Source organism: Pleurodeles waltl, chromosome 8 (assembly GCF_031143425.1).
Source record: "Pleurodeles waltl isolate 20211129_DDA chromosome 8, aPleWal1.hap1.20221129, whole genome shotgun sequence".
NCBI lineage: Eukaryota > Metazoa > Chordata > Amphibia > Caudata > Salamandridae > Pleurodeles > Pleurodeles waltl.
Genome location: NC_090447.1, coordinates 16,300,469 through 16,319,800, shown reverse-complemented (window position 1 = coordinate 16,319,800; position 19,332 = coordinate 16,300,469). Strand labels below are relative to the sequence as shown.

The window sequence follows — 19,332 nt, the reverse complement described above, 5'->3', positions numbered from 1 at the left end:
AGAGTTCCATACGAGAGGCAAAAAAAAAAACACAGCAAACAAGTTGAACTTGAACTGAAGGCGCAGTTTGCGCAAAATGGATCCATGGTGCTGGCACTTTACTCAGCCAGGTTCAGGTTGGGGGTTCGGTCCCTTCCCCGACCCCACACGCACACACCGGAAGGGGGACCACACAGCACACTCAGGGACAGTGGCGAAACGTGGTAGGATCTGCAAAAGAAACAAGTATGACTTTTCTTGCAAATAACATTTTTCATTTAAACTGCACCCTTCCTCTTTCTTTCCCTGTTTTATAATCAGCAGGATGTTTTTGAGGCCCTTTGTTATATTTTCTGCAGGTTCTGGAGGATCACTTGGGGCTTCAGCCCACACATCAGTACTGAGGTTTTTATCTGCTGCACCACAGCTTCCCTTTTCTTGCACTGTCAGAAGGGCTGGGGCAGACTCCTTCTTTGACAAACCTCCATTCACTGCATTTTTGCCAATTTGGGCCATTCTGTCTCCAATTTGTATGAATGAATCAGATTCTTTTCTAGGTATCAGCATAATTTCGATTTTTCCTTGGTAATCTGCAGCAATCACTCTCCCTAAAACCTGATCACTTTGCCATTTCTGTCCTGGTAACTTTCCTCTCCCCAACTGCTCTGTGACTGCTTGCATGACAGATTGCTTTTGTGCGTGCTGCACAGTTTTTATCAAAACTAGGGAAATGTGCATCTCTCTCATCTCTGCCCACCTGTAAGTGGCTTTTTCTCTCAGCTGTTCACATTTCTGGGGCACCCACTTAGCCATCCCCACTAAGGCAGAATTCTGGGTGTACACTTCTCTCTCTGCATTTTTCTCATTAACATCTGCAAGGTAATTGAACCAGTTAGGTACAAGCCATATGTAAAAACAAACAGCTAAAACATTAGCAATAAACCAAAAATCAGCGTAAAAATGACACATCTCACGTAGCTCTTGCTTTAAAATCTGACACACATTATACAACGCTGTTCCTTCTACGGTGCCAGAAAACAACATTTCAGCCAATGAATCATAAGTAAAACAAACATGCTTTTTATCTTCAGTAGACACGAATTCAAATGGTGCACACAACTTCATTGATAATTCTTTTACCGGTGGTACTCTAGCCCTGTCTTGCAAGTACCAGATCCATTGTATGATTCTAGCTAGGGGCACTATTTTCTTTCCTTGTTCTTGATTTACATGTACATTAGTTTTTCCTTCTTGCACTGCGCAGAAACCTAAAGTCTGCATTATTTCAATTGCCAAATCACACGCGCGCAGCTGCATATTATTTTTCACAGTGACCATATACAAAAGTGTTAGGATTTCACTCAAATGAGGGCTATTCTTTCTCCAAAAATCAAACAAGCTAATGAAAGTCGGCTCTTGCTCTAAAATCTTTCGTTTTACTTGTGCATTTTGCAACGGTAACGGTAACTCGTAAATCACCTTCTGGTCTCTCTCGTCCCTGTTATCAGTTAAGGAATGCATTTTGTCTGCCAAAAACCCTGGCTCACACGAAAACTCAGTGCAGCTCGGAGCTGTCTTAACCCCCTCATTACTGGAATGGGACAAGAAAGATTCTTCAAAAACAGCCCTTTTATAACTTTCAGTCGGGCTAATTTGCTCACGTAAATTCCTATTTTCATGTTCCAACTTCCTACATTTCTCCTGCATTTCTCTATAAGCAGATAAAGGTATCCAGACCTTTCTGTCATCATTACTTCCAAAAGACACGTTTTCTACATATATACAACAGGAATTATTTCTCAAAACATTATCAGGCCTTTTAGCTACACATGCATTTTCTTCTGTAATTCCCCAAACAGAAAACAATTCACAGTTTTTCTTAGCACCATCAGGCAGTTCATCAACACATGTATTCTCAGACATGGTCTGCCGTGCTACTGTGATTCTCCAAACAGAACAATTTCTGTAATTCTCCAAACAACAAAAAAACAATTACACTTTTTAAAGTGTGCACTTAGAAATCTACTAACTCGTCAAACCCCTTCTTAATCACCTCTTAATGACCGACACCCCACTTCTGGTACCAATTGTAGTGCTTTTCTCTTATCTAGTTTCTAAGCACTAACATAACACAACAGAAATGCACTTCTGAGGTCAAAGAAGACTTTTATTGTTGTTATATGAATGACGAATTAGTAGCTTTCAAGTCCGCGTTAATCAAACAAAATATATCAGTTTGCAATATACACAGCAGGTTATATTTATAAGATATTGAATGCAAAGCAAAACAAATACTTCACCGTGTAGGAACTATTTACAGCTACATCTTTCTAAGGTCTGCAAGTTGATGACCCCTGTCAGCCGCGAGAAAGAGTTTCATCTACCCACACGGGATGCTGGCAGCTGGCGCCAAGCTCCAGCACGAGGTCCGGCAGATTCGAATCTCACTCTCTGCAGCCTGTTACATTCGTTACAAAGGTGTGCCCCCTCCTCTCAGACCTGGGAAACTGAGCAAGCCTTTTGGAGACTGGCCAGGTCTCCAAGACTACTCCTGTTCCCAAGCTCAAGGGAGGAAAAACAACGCCCATGTACCCTCTCTTATCAGGTCTAGTCTACTGTGAGAGCAAAACATCTTGGTTCATCTGGTGCAAAAACACAGCTTGGAAAAATACAACTTGGATTCTCAACTGCAATGTCTAACTCCACGTTAAAGGCAATGGGCAGCTAACCTAAATATCAAATGCAATGTCATGTTAAAGGCAATAGGCAGCTAACCTAAATATCAAATGCAATGTCTAGTGTCATGTCAAAGCCAATAAGCATCTAAGCTGAATACAAAATGCAATGTCTTATATCATGTCAAAGCCCATAGGCAGCTGAGCTGAATACAAAATGCAATGTATAATATCATGTCAAAGCCAATAGGCAGCTGAGCTGAATACAAAATGTAATATATAAGATCATGTCAAAGCCAATAGGCAGCTGAGCTGAATACAAAATGCAATGTATAATATCATGTCAAAGCCAATAGGCAGCGGAGCTGAATATCATGTCAAAGCCAATAGGCAGTTAAGCTGAATACAAAATGCAATATATAATATCATGTCAAAGCCCATAGGCAGAATATCTAATAGCATGTCAAAGTCAATAGGCAGCTAAATTGAATACATCATGTCAAAGTCAATAGGCATGCAATGTCAAAGCCAATAGGCGGCTAGACTGGATACAGCATGTCAAAGCCAATAGGCAGAATACAGAATGTAATGGCTAATGCAATGTCAAAGCCCATAGGCGGCTAAACTGAATACAGAAAGTAATGGCTAATGCAATGTCAAAGCCAATAGGCAGAATACAGAATGTAATGACTAATGCAATGTCAAAGCCCATAGGCGGCTCAACTGAATACAGAAAGTAATGGCTAATGCCATGTCAAAGCCAATAGGCACAATACAGAATGTAATGACTAATGCAATGTCAAAGCCCATAGGCGGCTAAACTGAACAAAACATACCATGTGCTACTGGTGAACATTGAGCAACTAATATGCGCAGTGGTGAAACACAAAGTCATTGGTCAAAACAAACTTTATCAAATGGCAGTACACCAACTTATAACATACCCGCAGTTTCCTCTTCTCATGCATCACTACCATGGATGCAATCCTCACAGACATCTGCCACTGGGCTAATCCTTTCACATACTCAGTAGCAAGCAGTGGGATATTCAGAGCTCTGGCTCTTTCTAAACATCAACAAGCATTTTATATTATTAAACAGCCAGACCTAGTCCGTTTGCCAATGCTTGTTTTGTTAATTTATATCTTAATTTCTCTTGCTATTGTGTGTCTCCTACTTTCCCGCCTGTACCATTGAGACCCTTTTATCTCTGTCCTTCTATACATCTCTTGTTCCGTGTATGATTCTTTTGCCTGCTCTCATTCACTTCTAAACCTTTGACTTCCAACTCATAATCTTTGTTTTGAGATGTCTATTTCTGTGTCTTTTATTTTCAGTTAATAATAATAGTGGTAAATCATCTGAGGTTTAAAGCATAATTGAAGATTTATAGTTTCCTAAGCTCTCCTTTGATGATATTACAAGGTGGCATCCACATTCTCTTGTGTTTCTCCCAGCAGGATACAGAGTCAGTGATCATAAAAGAGGCACCTTAATGATAAAAGATTCCAGGTTCCTGATTTTGGGGGCAGTATCTGTGGAAATGTGTATTATGTCCAATGTGATCTAGGCCATATTGATAAATCCTTGATGTCACCCCTTAATCCAGTGAGAAACCTCACAATTCTACTGTGATAATTGATGCTCTAGCCAACCTCTTTCATCCACTGAAAATAAAGCTAACTTCAAGGTAAGCTCTCAGTCTTAAAGCAAAAAAAATGATAAATAGATTAAAAGCTCATTCTTATTCAACTCACGTCACTTTGTCTCCATGTTGAACTGGCATCAAATTCAAAAACAATTTTAAAAGTCACAAGACTCTCCACAAAACTAAACCTTTCATCCTTCAAGATCAAATCAGCAGGCATTTTCCATCTAGACACCTTTGAAAGACTACCACAGTGCTTCCCTCACTGGACAGATAAAACTTTCTTCACTTGATTTGCAATATGACCCTCCCTTGGTTCATCAGAAAGAGCATAGTTAGCTCCAATTGTAAAGCAGACACAAAAGAAGCCTCGCCATTGGAACATCTCAAGCTTTAAGATATTTAAAATTGTTCTTTGTTACTTTACAGTCTACTTTGATTCAGCAGCTCCCCAGCCCCTTCTCTCCCACCCCTATCATGACTTCATGCTTTCCAACCTTTTTTTGCTACAGTATGGTTTACTTTTTAAAAATATTATTTGCAAGAGGTGCTAGTAAATAAATACTAAATACATTCATGAAAGTTGCTCCTTGCAGTACATCAAAAAGATCATTGCAGGATGTATTGCCACCACATTTAAATCTCAACCAAATCATTTTAGCCCAGGGTGAAATAATATGTCCAAATATAGAACTGCAAAATGCCCATGCATCGACCTAGGATTCCAAGATATACGCAAATAATTCAGCACAATAATTTGCTATTACCTGCCAAGGGTACATTTCTTGGATGCTGGCACACGATCCATTCCTAAAGGGTCCATGGCCTGGCCTGCATGATATTAGGTTATCTAGCGCATGAGCAAGGGCATAAACTGCAGTGTAGCTCTGGTACGTATAGCTTAGATCATTCAACTCAAATAAAGATCGGGCGACATTACCCAGTGCCTCGTACCCAGAACATGGTTTTAGATTTTTGTCTAGCACTTGGATGTCATAAGCTTTAGTCCCATTTTCCTCTTGGACTATGCAGTGGAATGCCTGATCCCAGAAAACTTGAATTAGAATGTCTTCAGGATATCTAGATGGATGAAGTTGAGATATAAACTCTTCAAAATCCAACATATTGTCTGTATAAGGTGCAATTCCTAATGACCCATTAAATATTTTCCATGCTTGGCCTTCTAGAAGTCCTGGAGTTATGATGAAGGCTGCTGTAAATATCCATACTTTGTTGGTTATGTTTTGTTCATAAATTGTTTCCAACAACACCTTGATATGCACCTCAGGGCCATGAAAAATTATCACTTTCACTGGATGCTTTTGAATCATTTTAGTAAGTTGCTGGATCTTACCCTTGGAGAATCGAAGATTAATTTGTTCCATGAATGCCACACAGCCACCATTGTCCTCAATTCCTTTAGCAATTCCCTGGCCTCCTTGCAAGCCCACCTCGTCATTGGATACAACCATTCCTACCCATTTCCACTGAAAGTGTTCAACCAGCTGGATGAGGGCAATGTTCTGGAATGAGTAATTAGGCACGGTGCGCAGAAAGGAAGGAAATTGAAGCTTATCACTGAGTGTGGAGAGTATAGAAGCATGACTTATCTGTCGAAAACAAAATATCAGATGAGACTTTGATCAAATATATACCATATCTTATGAAAGAAATTCACCTATGCAGCCTGCTCACTTTCAAGCAGCTACTGACTCTTATAAATATACTACAAGCATTTATGATAAACCAACCTCTTAAGTATGATCTACCATTACTTTTTTCCATCACTTCACACCTTTTATTTCCTCTATATCCTTGCTTTCACTGCTGTTACTGAGGCATACCATTACTTTAAATGTAATGTAAGTGAATGGGCAGAGTAAGAGTGACAACATTTTGAATAAATACTGACTACATTTTAGGGTTAGGGTAGTTTACTAAATTTAATTTAAATTAATGCATTGATAGCATTTATTACTATTATATTATTTGCAGTGAATGTTTATTTAAGACAAGTGTCTTTTTAAACAATAGATAAGAACCAACCCAAACTTTTACAATGTCAAATTACTCTCTTTACCCCAAGAAAAGTTTGGCACATTCAAGACTGGAAATATTGGGACCCATTCACACAGATGATATTACATGAGTACATCTACACAGATAAATGCACTCTTATATGTTGTAGTATGTTTACTGCTTTTGGCTAGTCACCATTTCTGGGTGCAAAGTTATTAGAAAGAGTAGCCTTACAGGTCTCCTCATGAAGTCAGGGGGGAACCCTAATTTCTGAGTGTAAAGTTGTTACTAGTAACTTTTTAAATGTAGGTGGAAGTTTCTACCAAGGGAAGGGGACCTTTCTATTGTAAAGTATAGGCATTTTTAAAAATAGTTTTTAGACTTTTTAAAAAATTAGTAAAACTATTTTTATGTTACATGGTAAAGTAAATACATTAAATATATTTATTTTAAATGTAGACTATTGACCTAATTTTGACTTAAATATGTCATTAGTATTTTAAATACAATTAAACATTTTCATAGATTTTTTTAAGTAAAGTAACATGTTTATTTATTACATATTAAAGGTTATTTCTATTTGTATCCAAAACTAACTTATATTATTTTATTTTTTAAAGGTACATTTATTTTAAAGCAAAAAATATTGTTAAAGTATTTTGCAATAAAATATATTTTTATTTTTAAATATATTTTCACATAAAAAAGGTATACATATTTTTAAAACGTAGAAATACATTAGTTTATCTTAACATGTTTTCTTTAATGGTTTTATCCTAAGACACTGCTTCAATTATTTTCTATGTGAGGGTGTTGCAGTTGCCGTGCCCATGGTTGGCTATGTGGGATGTTTGACTTACTCTAACTATGAGTTGAAGTAATACATTTACTAATGTTTTGAGTCTATTTTGGTTGTTGTAGCTTTACAAATGCAGATTGTAAATAAGAATGGCTTACTCTTTTGAGGGTGGCTATTGGTATTAGCCTGCCACTTTCTAAAATACTCCTTACCATTCCTTAAAACCCTCCTCATCTCTCCATAAACACCTCCCATTCAGTGGTAGATAGTCCCCATTTTTCCACGACTCCCCAGTCCCTCCCACATTTACTAATAGGTAACAAACTTACATCTGTAGAGATCTCCACATAGAAAATATAGGAGAGGTAGAGGCATGGATTTCTACCTGTAGGTTTTTTAAATGTATTTTCTAGGAAGTAATTCTACTATAGAACTATTCTACGAACTACAAAATGCAGATTGTGAATCCAACTTTAAGTGTTTCAATGGTAGTCTGATCTTAGATTGCAAAAATAGATTTAAAACCATTCCTCTTCAGTCAACCTCACTTATTGCTTTGGTACACATGGGGACTTTTAATCCTAGCCAGAATAAATTTTCTTTTAAATAGATGCTGCAGTCTGTTAGAATTAAAAAGCCAAATTGAAAACTTTAGAAATGTACTGAAAACTTTCAGTATTAAACAACCAAGAAATTAATTGATGGGACAGTATGGTAATAAATCTAAAATTTAAAAAACAACTTAAATTCACCAGTTATTGTGAACCATATAAACATAACTCGCCCCAGTGTGAGCCTCATGCCTTCAGCCTGGCATTACACATGACAAGTAATAGTCTAATGCTCAACCTGCCAGACAGAATTCTTTTACTTGACCCGAGATTGAAGCATCTATCTCCGAAATTAGCATGGATAACTTCACCCTCTGCTAATTACCATTGGGAAATCACATGGATTCACCCTGGATACAGTCAGACCTCTTCTTTAAAAACACAATCACTGCCAAGAACATTAAGACAGCCTGGTACATGCTTTCCCTCTTTAACGTGCTTACTTTGGCCAAGATGAGGATTTATTTAATTACTAAGGTGGGAAAATGGTTTCTGTCATGACAAACAGCAAACAGCTAAATTATATTAAAACTCTTTTGGAGGTGTGTTACATTGAAATTCTTTCGTGTTTGGTAAGATGTTAGATCATAAATTTGACCCTGTGATATGATATCATATATGACACTACAAATGGTATTATAGAGGACATCACTGGTGCGATCACATTGACATGATCTGTAGTTATGGTTAGGGTGACAGGAGATAGGGATTATTCAGATTGTTGTACCTTTATAAACTTTGCACCCATTTGACAAATGTGTGTGAAACCTCGCAGACCTGTTGCCCCGATTTTATTTTGGTAGGACAGAAAGTTTTGCTGTGCTTGGTCAAATGGATGCAAAGAAAAAAAGGACAGTCCCAAAATGGGCCTCAAATCAAAGGATTCTCCATAGACATTTGTATTCTACTTAGCTCAAACAAACCTCAGCTGGGTTTTTATGAAATATGGCAATATTACAAATTCAGGGGAGCAGTGATTCTGTGGGGATACTGGAGGAAAGTAGAGTAAGTAAATGTTACGTAATATGGTTTTTCATCTTAGTGATGTCTTTTAGCACAGAACTGGTGAAAGTAGCAAGGATGCCCAAAAAATAAACTAGACTGGACATGGAAAGTTTCAGATTTACTACGTGAGCAACTAAAAGGCCTACTTATGGTCACATGCTAATGGACATCTATCAACAAATACATAATGAATAGAAACAACTTGAGTGTTCTTTGCATGCTTTCTGGTTCACAAGTTAAAACTAGAAAATAAAGTTCACAGTTGTACCTCTGTGCAACAAAACGAAAAATTGACCTAGCAGTGAGCCACACAAACTACTATTAGGAGGGCATGATAATTGGCCACTGGCAAAAAAATAATAATCTAAATTTTTATAGCAATAACAATGATGGCCTTTCATTCACTTTGGATTTCATATGAAGCACAACCCTAGTACAAGTGGCAAGGAAGCTCAAAAAATAAACTAGAGGACATATGCAAAGTTTCAGATTTATTACCTGAACAACCGAAATGCCCATTTACGGTCACGTGGTAATAGAAACCTATAAACAAATACATAACAAATAGACTACATCTTAAACTACAAACATTTTCTTTGTATGCTTTCTGACTCACAAAAACAACTCTACCCAACAAGCCAACCAAAAAAAAAACTTTCCCTGTGTACTTCTGCGCAGCAAAATGGAAAAGTTACCTAGCAGTGGGCTACAAAAACTACTATTTGGAGAACATGATAACTAGCCAAAACAATAGTAATCTTAATTTTTATAACAACAATGATTGGGTTTCATCACTTTGGCTTCATGTGTAGCATAATCCTACTAATAGTAGCAAGGAAACCCAATAATTAAACTAGACTGCATATTTAAAATGTCAGAATTACTACATGAACAACTAAAATACACAGTTATGGTCACATGATTATTTAAACCAATAACCAAATACAGAACAAATACAATAAAAAAAGAACAAACTCACATAAAACCTGATTGTCACTCCCTCCTTATAGTTAGTATTCCAACAGTCAGGAAAGCCTTGGATGTTTTCTCCCTAATAACTTTCCACATATTTGAAAAATCACCACCAAACTTTCCATTTTCTTCATTTTGAGATTTTTGTGGTGAAAGCCGGTGCAAAGATAAAATGGGGTCCCAAAACGGATTTTCCACCAATACATTTTCCATAGGCTATTGTCTTTGATGTCGTGAGAAAACAGCTGAATGGATTTACATGTAATTTGGCAGGATTATACATAATGGTGCAGATATTATGTTTTTTAGGTACTGAAGTCAAGTAAGGTAAGTATTTTTGAAGTTATAAGGCATCTAAACTTAGTGTACTTGCCACTAAAGTACTTTAACTGAAATTCAGAGGTGCATACGGTAAATGGCTGTAAACATATTTAAAAATGCAGACAACAGTATAAATACATTTCTCTAACTATTATCACTTTAAGAAAGTGGCAATAGGTAGGGACCTACAACTCACCTATATCTAAGCCCTAACACTGAACACAGCCAAAGTGTATTTAAATCAATCATGCTGCCTCTTTATTCTCAAAAAACTTTCATTACCTAATTATATACTGGCTTATCATTATCATGTATTATAGGATACTGCAAAGTTATCACAGTATGCCATGGCCCAAAATAAACCTGCAGCCTAGCTATATTATTGAATTGTAGCACTCTTGTGTCACTCATGGTGTCACATGGGCAATGCAATACTTAAGTCATATTTACAAAGAAAAGCAAGGCCACCATGGTGGCCCTGCATTGATTGGTAAATCTGGAGACACGCAAGGCAGTGCAGTTCGCTGTTTTGCATTACTGTAGCGACTACACAGTATGCCATTCTAGTCTATATCACTCCACCTTACATCACTCCGGTTGATGCTACTCCACTATATGTTCTTCTAGTCTATGCCATTGCACTGTATACCACTCCACTGTACTCTACTCCAATCTATGCCACTCCAGTGTAGGACACTCCACTCTACACCACTTCATTCTACACTATTCAATGGGACCTCACTCCAATGTACGGCACTCCACTGTACGCTACTGCACTGTACCTCAAACCACTCTAGTCTACACCACTCTATTATATGCCATTCTACTGTACGGTACCCCACTATACACTATTACACTCTATGTCACTCCACTGTACAACACTCTACTCTATGCCACATCACTCTACACTATATACAACTCCACTCAACACCAGTCCAATCTATGCTATTACATTGTATGCATCACCACTCTACGCCTCTTCAATGTACGCCCCTTCACTGTCTGCCATTCAGCTATATGCTCCCACAGTATTCTACTGTATGCCACTCCACTCTATGCTATTTTATTGTATACCACTCGACTTTATGCTACTCCACTCTACACCACTCTAATGTATGCCAACCCACTCCACTGCACTCCATTCTACGCTATACCATTGTATGCCACTCCACTATATGCTATTACACTCTATCCCATTCCAGTGTACACCACTCCAGTCTGTACATTTCTGCACTATATATTACTCTACTATAGGCAATTCCAGTCTATGCCACTCTTTTGTACACCACCCCACTCTATGCTATTCCACTGTATGCCACTCCACTATATGCTACTCCACTCTATGCTACTACAGTGTGCAACTCAACTTTACACCAGTCCTCTCTATGGTATTCCATTGTATTCCGTTCCAATGTACTCTACTCCAATATGTGTTATTTCACTCTATCCTTCTCCACTGTAGACTACGTTAGCCTATAACACTCCTCTGTACGCCAGTCCACTCTATGCTATTCTACTTTGTACTATTCCATTCTAAGTTATTCTACTCTATGGTTACAGCTGGCCTGTGCTAGTAATTTTCTACAAGGAAGACATCCAGGACATTAAGGGTTTAAAAAACATCATAGTTGGGTGTGCCTGCAATTAGTGGCAGCCGTTCATTGAGATGATTTGAAAAGGTAGTGGAGGCATGTTATACATAGATGTTCAATGCAGGGCCAGAATCTCGCAATACTGAAGTATGACCCATTTACAATCAATGAATCTTCATGGAATCACTTACATACTTAGTGGTTACTCCTAAATTCCAGAATGATTTGGCACATAGTGATGTTAGAATCTTTCCCTTTAGGATCATACTCAAAATGTTTTTCAAGGAAATTAAATGCCTTAGTGACTAAGAGCAGCAGGTTCTGCCTTCAGGTTTATATGGCTATTACAGGATTATTCATTCTCTTTCTCTTTATTTTATTTCTTATAAAAATGAACCTCTTACCTGTGGGTAATGGTAGACTCCCATAATCCTGGCCAAGGGGACACTTAAAGATGACACTGTTTCCCCAATGACCCCTACTAATAGTGGGTGTCTTGGACACCTGTATCCAGGAATGAGTTTCTCCTTTCCCGAAAGAAGTTCTAAAACCCCTGCAATAGCTCTGCTCTCAGACATGCAGGAATCAAAAATCCAGTAGCCAAGAGTAATGTTCGGCAAGAGATTAGGGTTTCGATTGATTTCTTCTATGGCAAAAACCATAGCCAGAACATCTCTGTAGTACCGAGTACTGAATCTATTAAAAATGAAAACAATGATTAGTATTCAATTAGTGAATATTATTAATAGTTCATCAGTATCAAGGTTAAATGTCTGATGGCAAAGAATCTCAAATGGTCACCCCATATCAATCATATAAACACCCAATCAAAGTTCAAATTTAGGATCATGGCAAAGATCATGCACTAAAGGAATACAATGGAAAATTGTAGATGTTATACGAATATTTAAGGAGACATTTTAAATATATTCCATTGATGAGCAGCTTCAAAGTAGCAAACATCACTCAATTTGTGAATAACATAGCTCCTGTTTAAATAAATGTTTATATCCCTAAATCTCATATGTAGAGAAATAAATAATTATAATAACAGTCAACACTAGAAGAAACAGACATGCTAGAAAAATGATGAGCAGCATTTTACTGAAACAAAGCTTTGTTTCAAGAGCAGTTGTTAGTAGTGCTTTCTATATATATCAGGAGAAAGCATCCCTGCTCTGTTGGGTATCAGGAAGACTAGTATAATTAAACAGTAGTGACAGATACATACAAAAGGAAGCCGTAAGGACACCCGGTTGTATATTGCTGCATGTATAGCCATATTTGATACTTCAGATAAAATATGAAACAAGACCCTCATTCCAGAATTGCGGTCACTTTATAGTATGTGATAAATGGTAAATAGTGTTGCAGTGACACACCAATACAGAGCCACACACTTTATATGGTTACCTTACTCTTATTTCCTCTTCCCTTAAATGTTCATTGAATTACAACCTTATTTGATATTCCTTGTTCAGTGATAACAAACCCTACTCTTTGAAAAATATACCTGCCTATATATATATATATATTATATATACACATGTATATATACTGCATTCTGCATGGTCCATGAATCAGCAGCTGAAATTGTGTAGACAAAACTGTAGTTAGACTATTTTTGGTTTCTTTAGTCTAACTACCTGTGAGTAACTGGCATATTCAGAAATACCCAGTATGTCGGTCCACATATATGGCTGTTTCCATAAGAGTTCCTATACCCACATTTTGCAGCTATGGTTTGATCACAAAGGCAGTCAGGCACTCCTAAGAGAAAATCTGTGAGGTACTATGATTAACAGCACATCCAAGCAATAATACAGGCAAGAAATAAAGGGAAATAAAGAATATAAAAATCCATACCAAGCTGAAGAATGGAAATAATATTATGTAAGACAGAAATCCCCATAAATAAATATTCAATTAGAAAAAATATTGTTTTCAGTGGTTATAAATGGGGAAAGTCAGACAAACACATTGTCCCTCATTGCAAGTTCTTAATGTTAACGCTGGCAGCGTTTTTCACTTTCAATGAAAGTCCTTTATGTAGGACTCATTAAAGTAGTGTCATTTCCAAGTACAGACAGCTTGACAAATTATTGGTGAACCACGTGAGAAGGTAGAATAAGCTCCTCTGAAGCAATGTCTAAGCTCCATTTTTGTCAAGCCAAGACTTTGAATTCTGTCTCTAACATGCTAGACCTGAGTCTCAAAATTATCAGGACAGTGTCTGTGGCAGTAGCATAATGCATTTCAAATTTTTCAAACATTGGATCTGCTCAATACCTGATGCAATTATACTGCAAAAGAGATATCATCATTCTCTTCTTGAGGGAAAAAAATATAGCAGCTCTGATAGCACATCAACAATTCCAAACCTCCTTTACTCTCTCTTACACCTTTCTTACGCACTGGCTGCCACAATGGTTATCCTTTTTTGCAGTAGTTTATATAGCATAAACAGTGCCCAAGGATTTTCAAGCACATTACAAGAGAACCAGATCACAAAACACATTTTCATGGATCCAGGGAGTTTAATTAATTGGCCCAGAATCACAAGCTGTTGAGCAAAGAACTAGGGGCCAGATGTAGGTAGGAAAAAAATAGCGAGTCGGAAATTGCAATTCAATGCGAATCGCAATTTCGGACTCGCAAAATCGGATCCAAGAAAAAATTGCAACACCAATTTACGACTCGCAATTGATGTCGCACCGCATTTTGCGAGTTCGCTTCTAGCGAGGTCGCTTTTTGCAACCTCGCTAAAAGCGAGCTCGCAATTTGCGAGTAGGGTGTTGCAAATTGCGACTGGCCCGCAAATTGCCTGCAGGTGCAGCATAACAGTTTGGAAATTCACTTCCTGGCTCTTGGTGATGACATCAGAACCAGGAAGTCATCAAATACACCTGAGAGGAGGGAGGACCACACCCTTTCCAAACTGCTGTGCAACACCCAGGAGAGAGGACCTGCTGCTACTATTGAGGAAACAGGCAGTGCTAGGAGAAAGAACTGGAGGTGCTCACAGAGGAATGCTTCCAGCACCATGACAAACAGTTTGAGAAGGCAGCCCTGAGTGTCCCAGACACAGAAAAAAAAGAAGATTTGGCTGCAAATCCAGGACCGGATTAATGCCATAGGGGTGAGCCACCGCACCCTGGAGGAAATCAAGAAAAGGTGGTATGACCTGCGCTCCAGGACAAAGGAGAGGGTAGCAGAGCGGCTTAGAGAAACGAGTGGCACCGGAGGAGGGCCATCCACCGTCCCGCCACCCACAGCCATGGGAGAAATGATGGAGCAGACCCTGGAGCCTGAGGCCGTAGTCGGAATGGGAGAAGTGGACAGTTCTGCCCCAGGGACATCCAAAAGTGAGTACCATGAGATATGCATTCACACCTACAAATGCAGTATCCACACTCTCCCAGTACATAGCAGCAGGCACAACCAGATTAGCTCCAATCCAGTCTAGCAACCACTAGAATAGTGCATTATGGGAAATGTAGTACAGTAGTCAGCATATAGACAAATGTTTATTATGAGGCATAAACAGATGTGAGAGACTGACAGTGTATTCCCTATGTCCCACAGGTCTCCCACAAGACACCCCCAGCAGTGACAACATGCAGGGAGGAGACAACAGGCCAGAGACAGTGCAGGAGGCTGCAGCAGAAATTCCTGGGCCCAGCAGGACACCACCAGAGTCCCCTCAGGAACAAGAGCAGGAAATGGGGGAAGCTCACATGACCCCTGGCCCCAGCCCCACAGCAAGTCATCCAGAGCCAGCAGCACGACAAAGGCGCAGACACAGGCGCTGAGTTCTGGCGGTGCCCCAGGAGGAGATAGGGGAGGCAGCAATGTCAGGAATAGAGGCATCCCTCCTTAACGGTCAGCGCCTGCAAAACAGACAATTGCGGTCAATATCAAGTACATTGCACAGAATGGAGAGCAACATGACCACTGGCCTGACTGAAGTGAACACGCAGTTCACTAGACAGAATGAAAATGTGGGAGATCTCACCTAGGCCTTCTGCCAACTTGTGATGGAACTGGTGGCAGACAGACGCAGCGCAAGGCGCAGGGAACGCCACACAGTGGCACGCTTCGACCGCATGGCAGCTTCAATTGGGCGTCTTGCAACAAACACTACTGGCCTGTCTAGACGGACAGTGAGTTTACAGGTGGAACTTGGCCACTTTGTGGGGGATGTGGCACGTGGACTTGGCCGCATCAGCCATGCAGTGGACTTGATGGAAGCTAGGCAGGTGGCAAGAGGCACAGGTGAGACCCCTCAGGACAATGAGGAGGGGTCCACAATAAGTAGTGTGTCTGCAAGTGACAGCCGTATGCTCAGGAGTGCAAGTGCACGGCAGGGGTCAGCTGAACCACCTGGGATGAGCCATGCTGGGCGCACAAGGAGGAGGGTGTAAGCCATGAGACAGCATGAGTCATGAGGCACATGATGTCAATGTGCCCTCATCACGTTTGGACATGTACAGACCTTAACGGACAGCACTTTTCTTTCATCATTTAGTTTACAAATAAAAAGGTTTTGTTAGTTCCACTACACAACTGGGTTCTGTTTGTCTGACATCAGTGAGTGTAGTGACAGTTGCCACGTACCTGCCAAAGTGTTCGGTTGCAATGTGGTTGTGTCTCTGTCTGCTTGATTTGTAATGCTTCTATCCCCAGGCCGTCATTGTGGTAGCTCTTGCTCCTCATCCTCCGAATCTGTGTCTTCAGGGGTGAGATGTAGCCCACGTCTGGTGGCAATGTTGTGTAGGATTGCACATGCGCCAATGATCTTGAATGCTGTTTCTGGGGCATACTGGAGCTCACCTCCACTTTTGTGGAGGCATCTGAATCTTGCCTTTAACAATCCAAAGGTCCTCTCGATGACAGTTCTGGTCCGCCGATGGGCACTGTTATATCGCCTCTCGTTCTCATTGCAAGGTGTTAGGTACGGGGTAAGTATCCATGGTCTTGGAGCATATGCACTGTCACCTGTTTGGCAAAAATAAGCAATGTTAGCAGGGCATGGATGGTTTCTACAGTGACCTGTATGTACGGTTTCAGGGTGTAGTCAGCAATACCTAATAGATATCCATCTCTAAACTCCCCACGTTCTAGGCGTTGGTGTATCCCACTGTGTCTGAACATGTATGAGTCATGTGTACACCCTGGAAATTTGGCTACAATGTCAGGAATGACATTATGGGTGTCGCATACCACCTGGATGTTTAGTGAGTGGGTACATTTCCTATTGCAGAACACATATTCCAGATTTGCAGGAGGGCAGATTTGTATATGTGTCCCGTCCACACACCCTATAACATGGGGGAAGTTGGCAATTCTATAGAAGTCCAACTTGGTGCTGTTAATTTCTGCCTCATTCCTGGGTAGGTATATATATCTGGACATGTGTGTGAGTATGGCATCTAGGAAACATCGGAAGAATCGTGAGAGTGCACTTTGGGATACCCCACCTGACACAGCAATCACCCCCTGATAGCTACCCGAGGCCAAGAGGTGCAGTGAGCATAGCACTTGAACATGTGTGGGGATGGTGCTGCCGTGCATTGTCTGTCGTTGAAGCTGCGGATTGAGTAGTTCAATTAATTCTAATATTGCTGCACTGCTCAGTCTATATTTGTCATAAATCTCCTCCTCAGTTTGTTGGAAAAGTGTCTGCTTGGTTCGGTATATCCTCTCCTGTCTCTGGCTTCTCATCCTCCTCTGCTGGGCGGCGTGGACACTCCTCCTCCATGCTATCACATACAGTTCAGCCATTTTGATTAACCCAGATGCCTTCTCGGTCTCCTTTTATACTTTGGTTCTGGTTACCACCTGCACTGACTTAGTGGTAATTTGGGTGTGCAAAATGGGCTTTTTGCGACTAGTCGCAATTTGCGACTGCCTTTTTCATATGGTTTGTGACTCGCAAATTGCGACTTCCTCTTTGCGGGTCGCAAAATCAGGTCGCTATTTTTCGGAGTCACAAATGGCTTGCATCGCAATTTGCACTTCGGAAATGGGATCTTTGCATCCCATTTCGGATTTTGCAAGGTCGCAAATTGCGAATCGGGCCATTTGCGACTCGCAAAACTGTGCTACGTCTGGCCCTAGATCCTAACTGGGTTCCCCGGTTCCCAAATAGAGCAGCTCTGGCCAACAGGCCACATCTCCTTCCATCTACATCAAATCCCTGTCTTTCATAGACTTTGCCAATATCCTCAACTCCCTTGAATCCTCTTCCTATGAAGATGATGTTTTACACTTATCTTTCATCAAAGCCATCAAAGGATCTGACGGTATTGAAGGAGGAGGTGTACACTAGCAAGCCACTGATTTGAACACCGAAAGGATATTTATATATAAATACATCCTAAATATATAACTACATTGAAAATGTAAGCACAGAAATATAAGTATCAGAAATTGGAGATATGTGGAAAGTATCACACTACCAAATTATCTAGAAGGCTACTTAAGCTTTGTGACTTTAAATAATAAATAAATTATGTATCTTCTCAAACACCAACGAGCAGACTAGCACTATCTCATTGTCTTTTATGTAGGCAGAGATACAAAAAGTAATAAAATCTGTTCCAACTTTGAAAACATTGTGGGTTGAAGACCAGAATGGATTAAGACGGTTCTCCTAGGAGCTAAACGCTACCTCAACTATTCTCTTCAGTAGTATGTTGACATATAGCAGATTCCGCCATCCTTTCACTCTGGCATGTTAGTTGTTTTTATTTTTTAAATGAGAAAAAGAGGTTGATATACCTGCTCATACTGATATATGCGAGCTCATACTGACTAACCATATGAAGTTATAACTGGATTTGTGCCTAAGTAAAAGCAAATGTTATTATAGCTTGTGCCTCTTGACATTATGTTCAAATATCCACTTTTTGGTAAGACAATTGGCACATTCTCTACATAAGTGGTAGAATCTTCCTAATGTTGTTTCATAAAAATGGCTCTCTCCTCATGAAAGGGACAGTTATTTTGTTCTAATGGGATTTTTTTTTTATCCCAGCTCATGTGGCTTATTTCTGAATTGTATTAAAATCTGTTTCCAACTAGAGTAATCAATTCAATAAAGATTGAGCCCATGGTCATCACCTGGAGTCCCCACTGTGAATGTCCTTTTTTTGTTCAACTTTAAACTCAGGCCCTGATTGACGCAAACCTGCATTAGCGCAGGTTTGCCTCAAAAAGCATACCACCAGCTAGTGCCATTCCTGGTCGCCAGCCGGGTGTCATATTTAAGGAATGGCGCAAGCTGGTGCTAAGGCCCACTTAGCGTGAAAATAAATGACGATAACCTGGTAGGGGAGGGGTAGGGATGACTGGAGGTTGTGCGGAAATGAATGGCGCTAGTCAGGTTAGAGTAAAAAAAATGACTCTAACCTGACTAGAAACATTTTGTTTATGCACAATCCCCTTAGTAAAGACGGGAGTCATGCCCCCCCCAGCCCAATGGCCATGCCCAGGGTCTTATGGCCACTGGGCACAGTGCCATGTAGTGGGGCCCAAGTTAGGCTCCCTATGCCACTTTTGAAAAAAAAAATGAAAAAAACTAACCTGGGCTTACCTGGGATGAGTCCCCCCATCCTTAGGTGTCCTGCAGGTGTGGGTGCGGGTGGGTGGGGGTGGGAAGGGCACCTGTTGGCTGTTTCCATGGTCTCTGACCGTAGAAAATGCCCCA

At 40.0% G+C, this 19,332-nt stretch overlaps 1 protein-coding gene across 1 annotated transcript in view; it reads right to left on the bottom strand.

The window, feature by feature from the left end:
• The window catches only part of LOC138249296 (extracellular calcium-sensing receptor-like), a 63,848-nt gene that overhangs the window by 25,075 nt on the left and 19,441 nt on the right, over nucleotides 1–19,332 (bottom strand). Inside the window, exons 4-6 of the mRNA XM_069203253.1 lie at nucleotides 9,260–9,279; nucleotides 5,243–5,912; nucleotides 3,599–3,720 (exon numbers count right to left, since the gene is read on the bottom strand). Coding sequence (XP_069059354.1) covers nucleotides 3,599–3,720; nucleotides 5,243–5,912; nucleotides 9,260–9,279 — 812 coding nt within the window. The remainder of the gene's footprint in view (nucleotides 1–3,598; nucleotides 3,721–5,242; nucleotides 5,913–9,259; nucleotides 9,280–19,332) is intronic.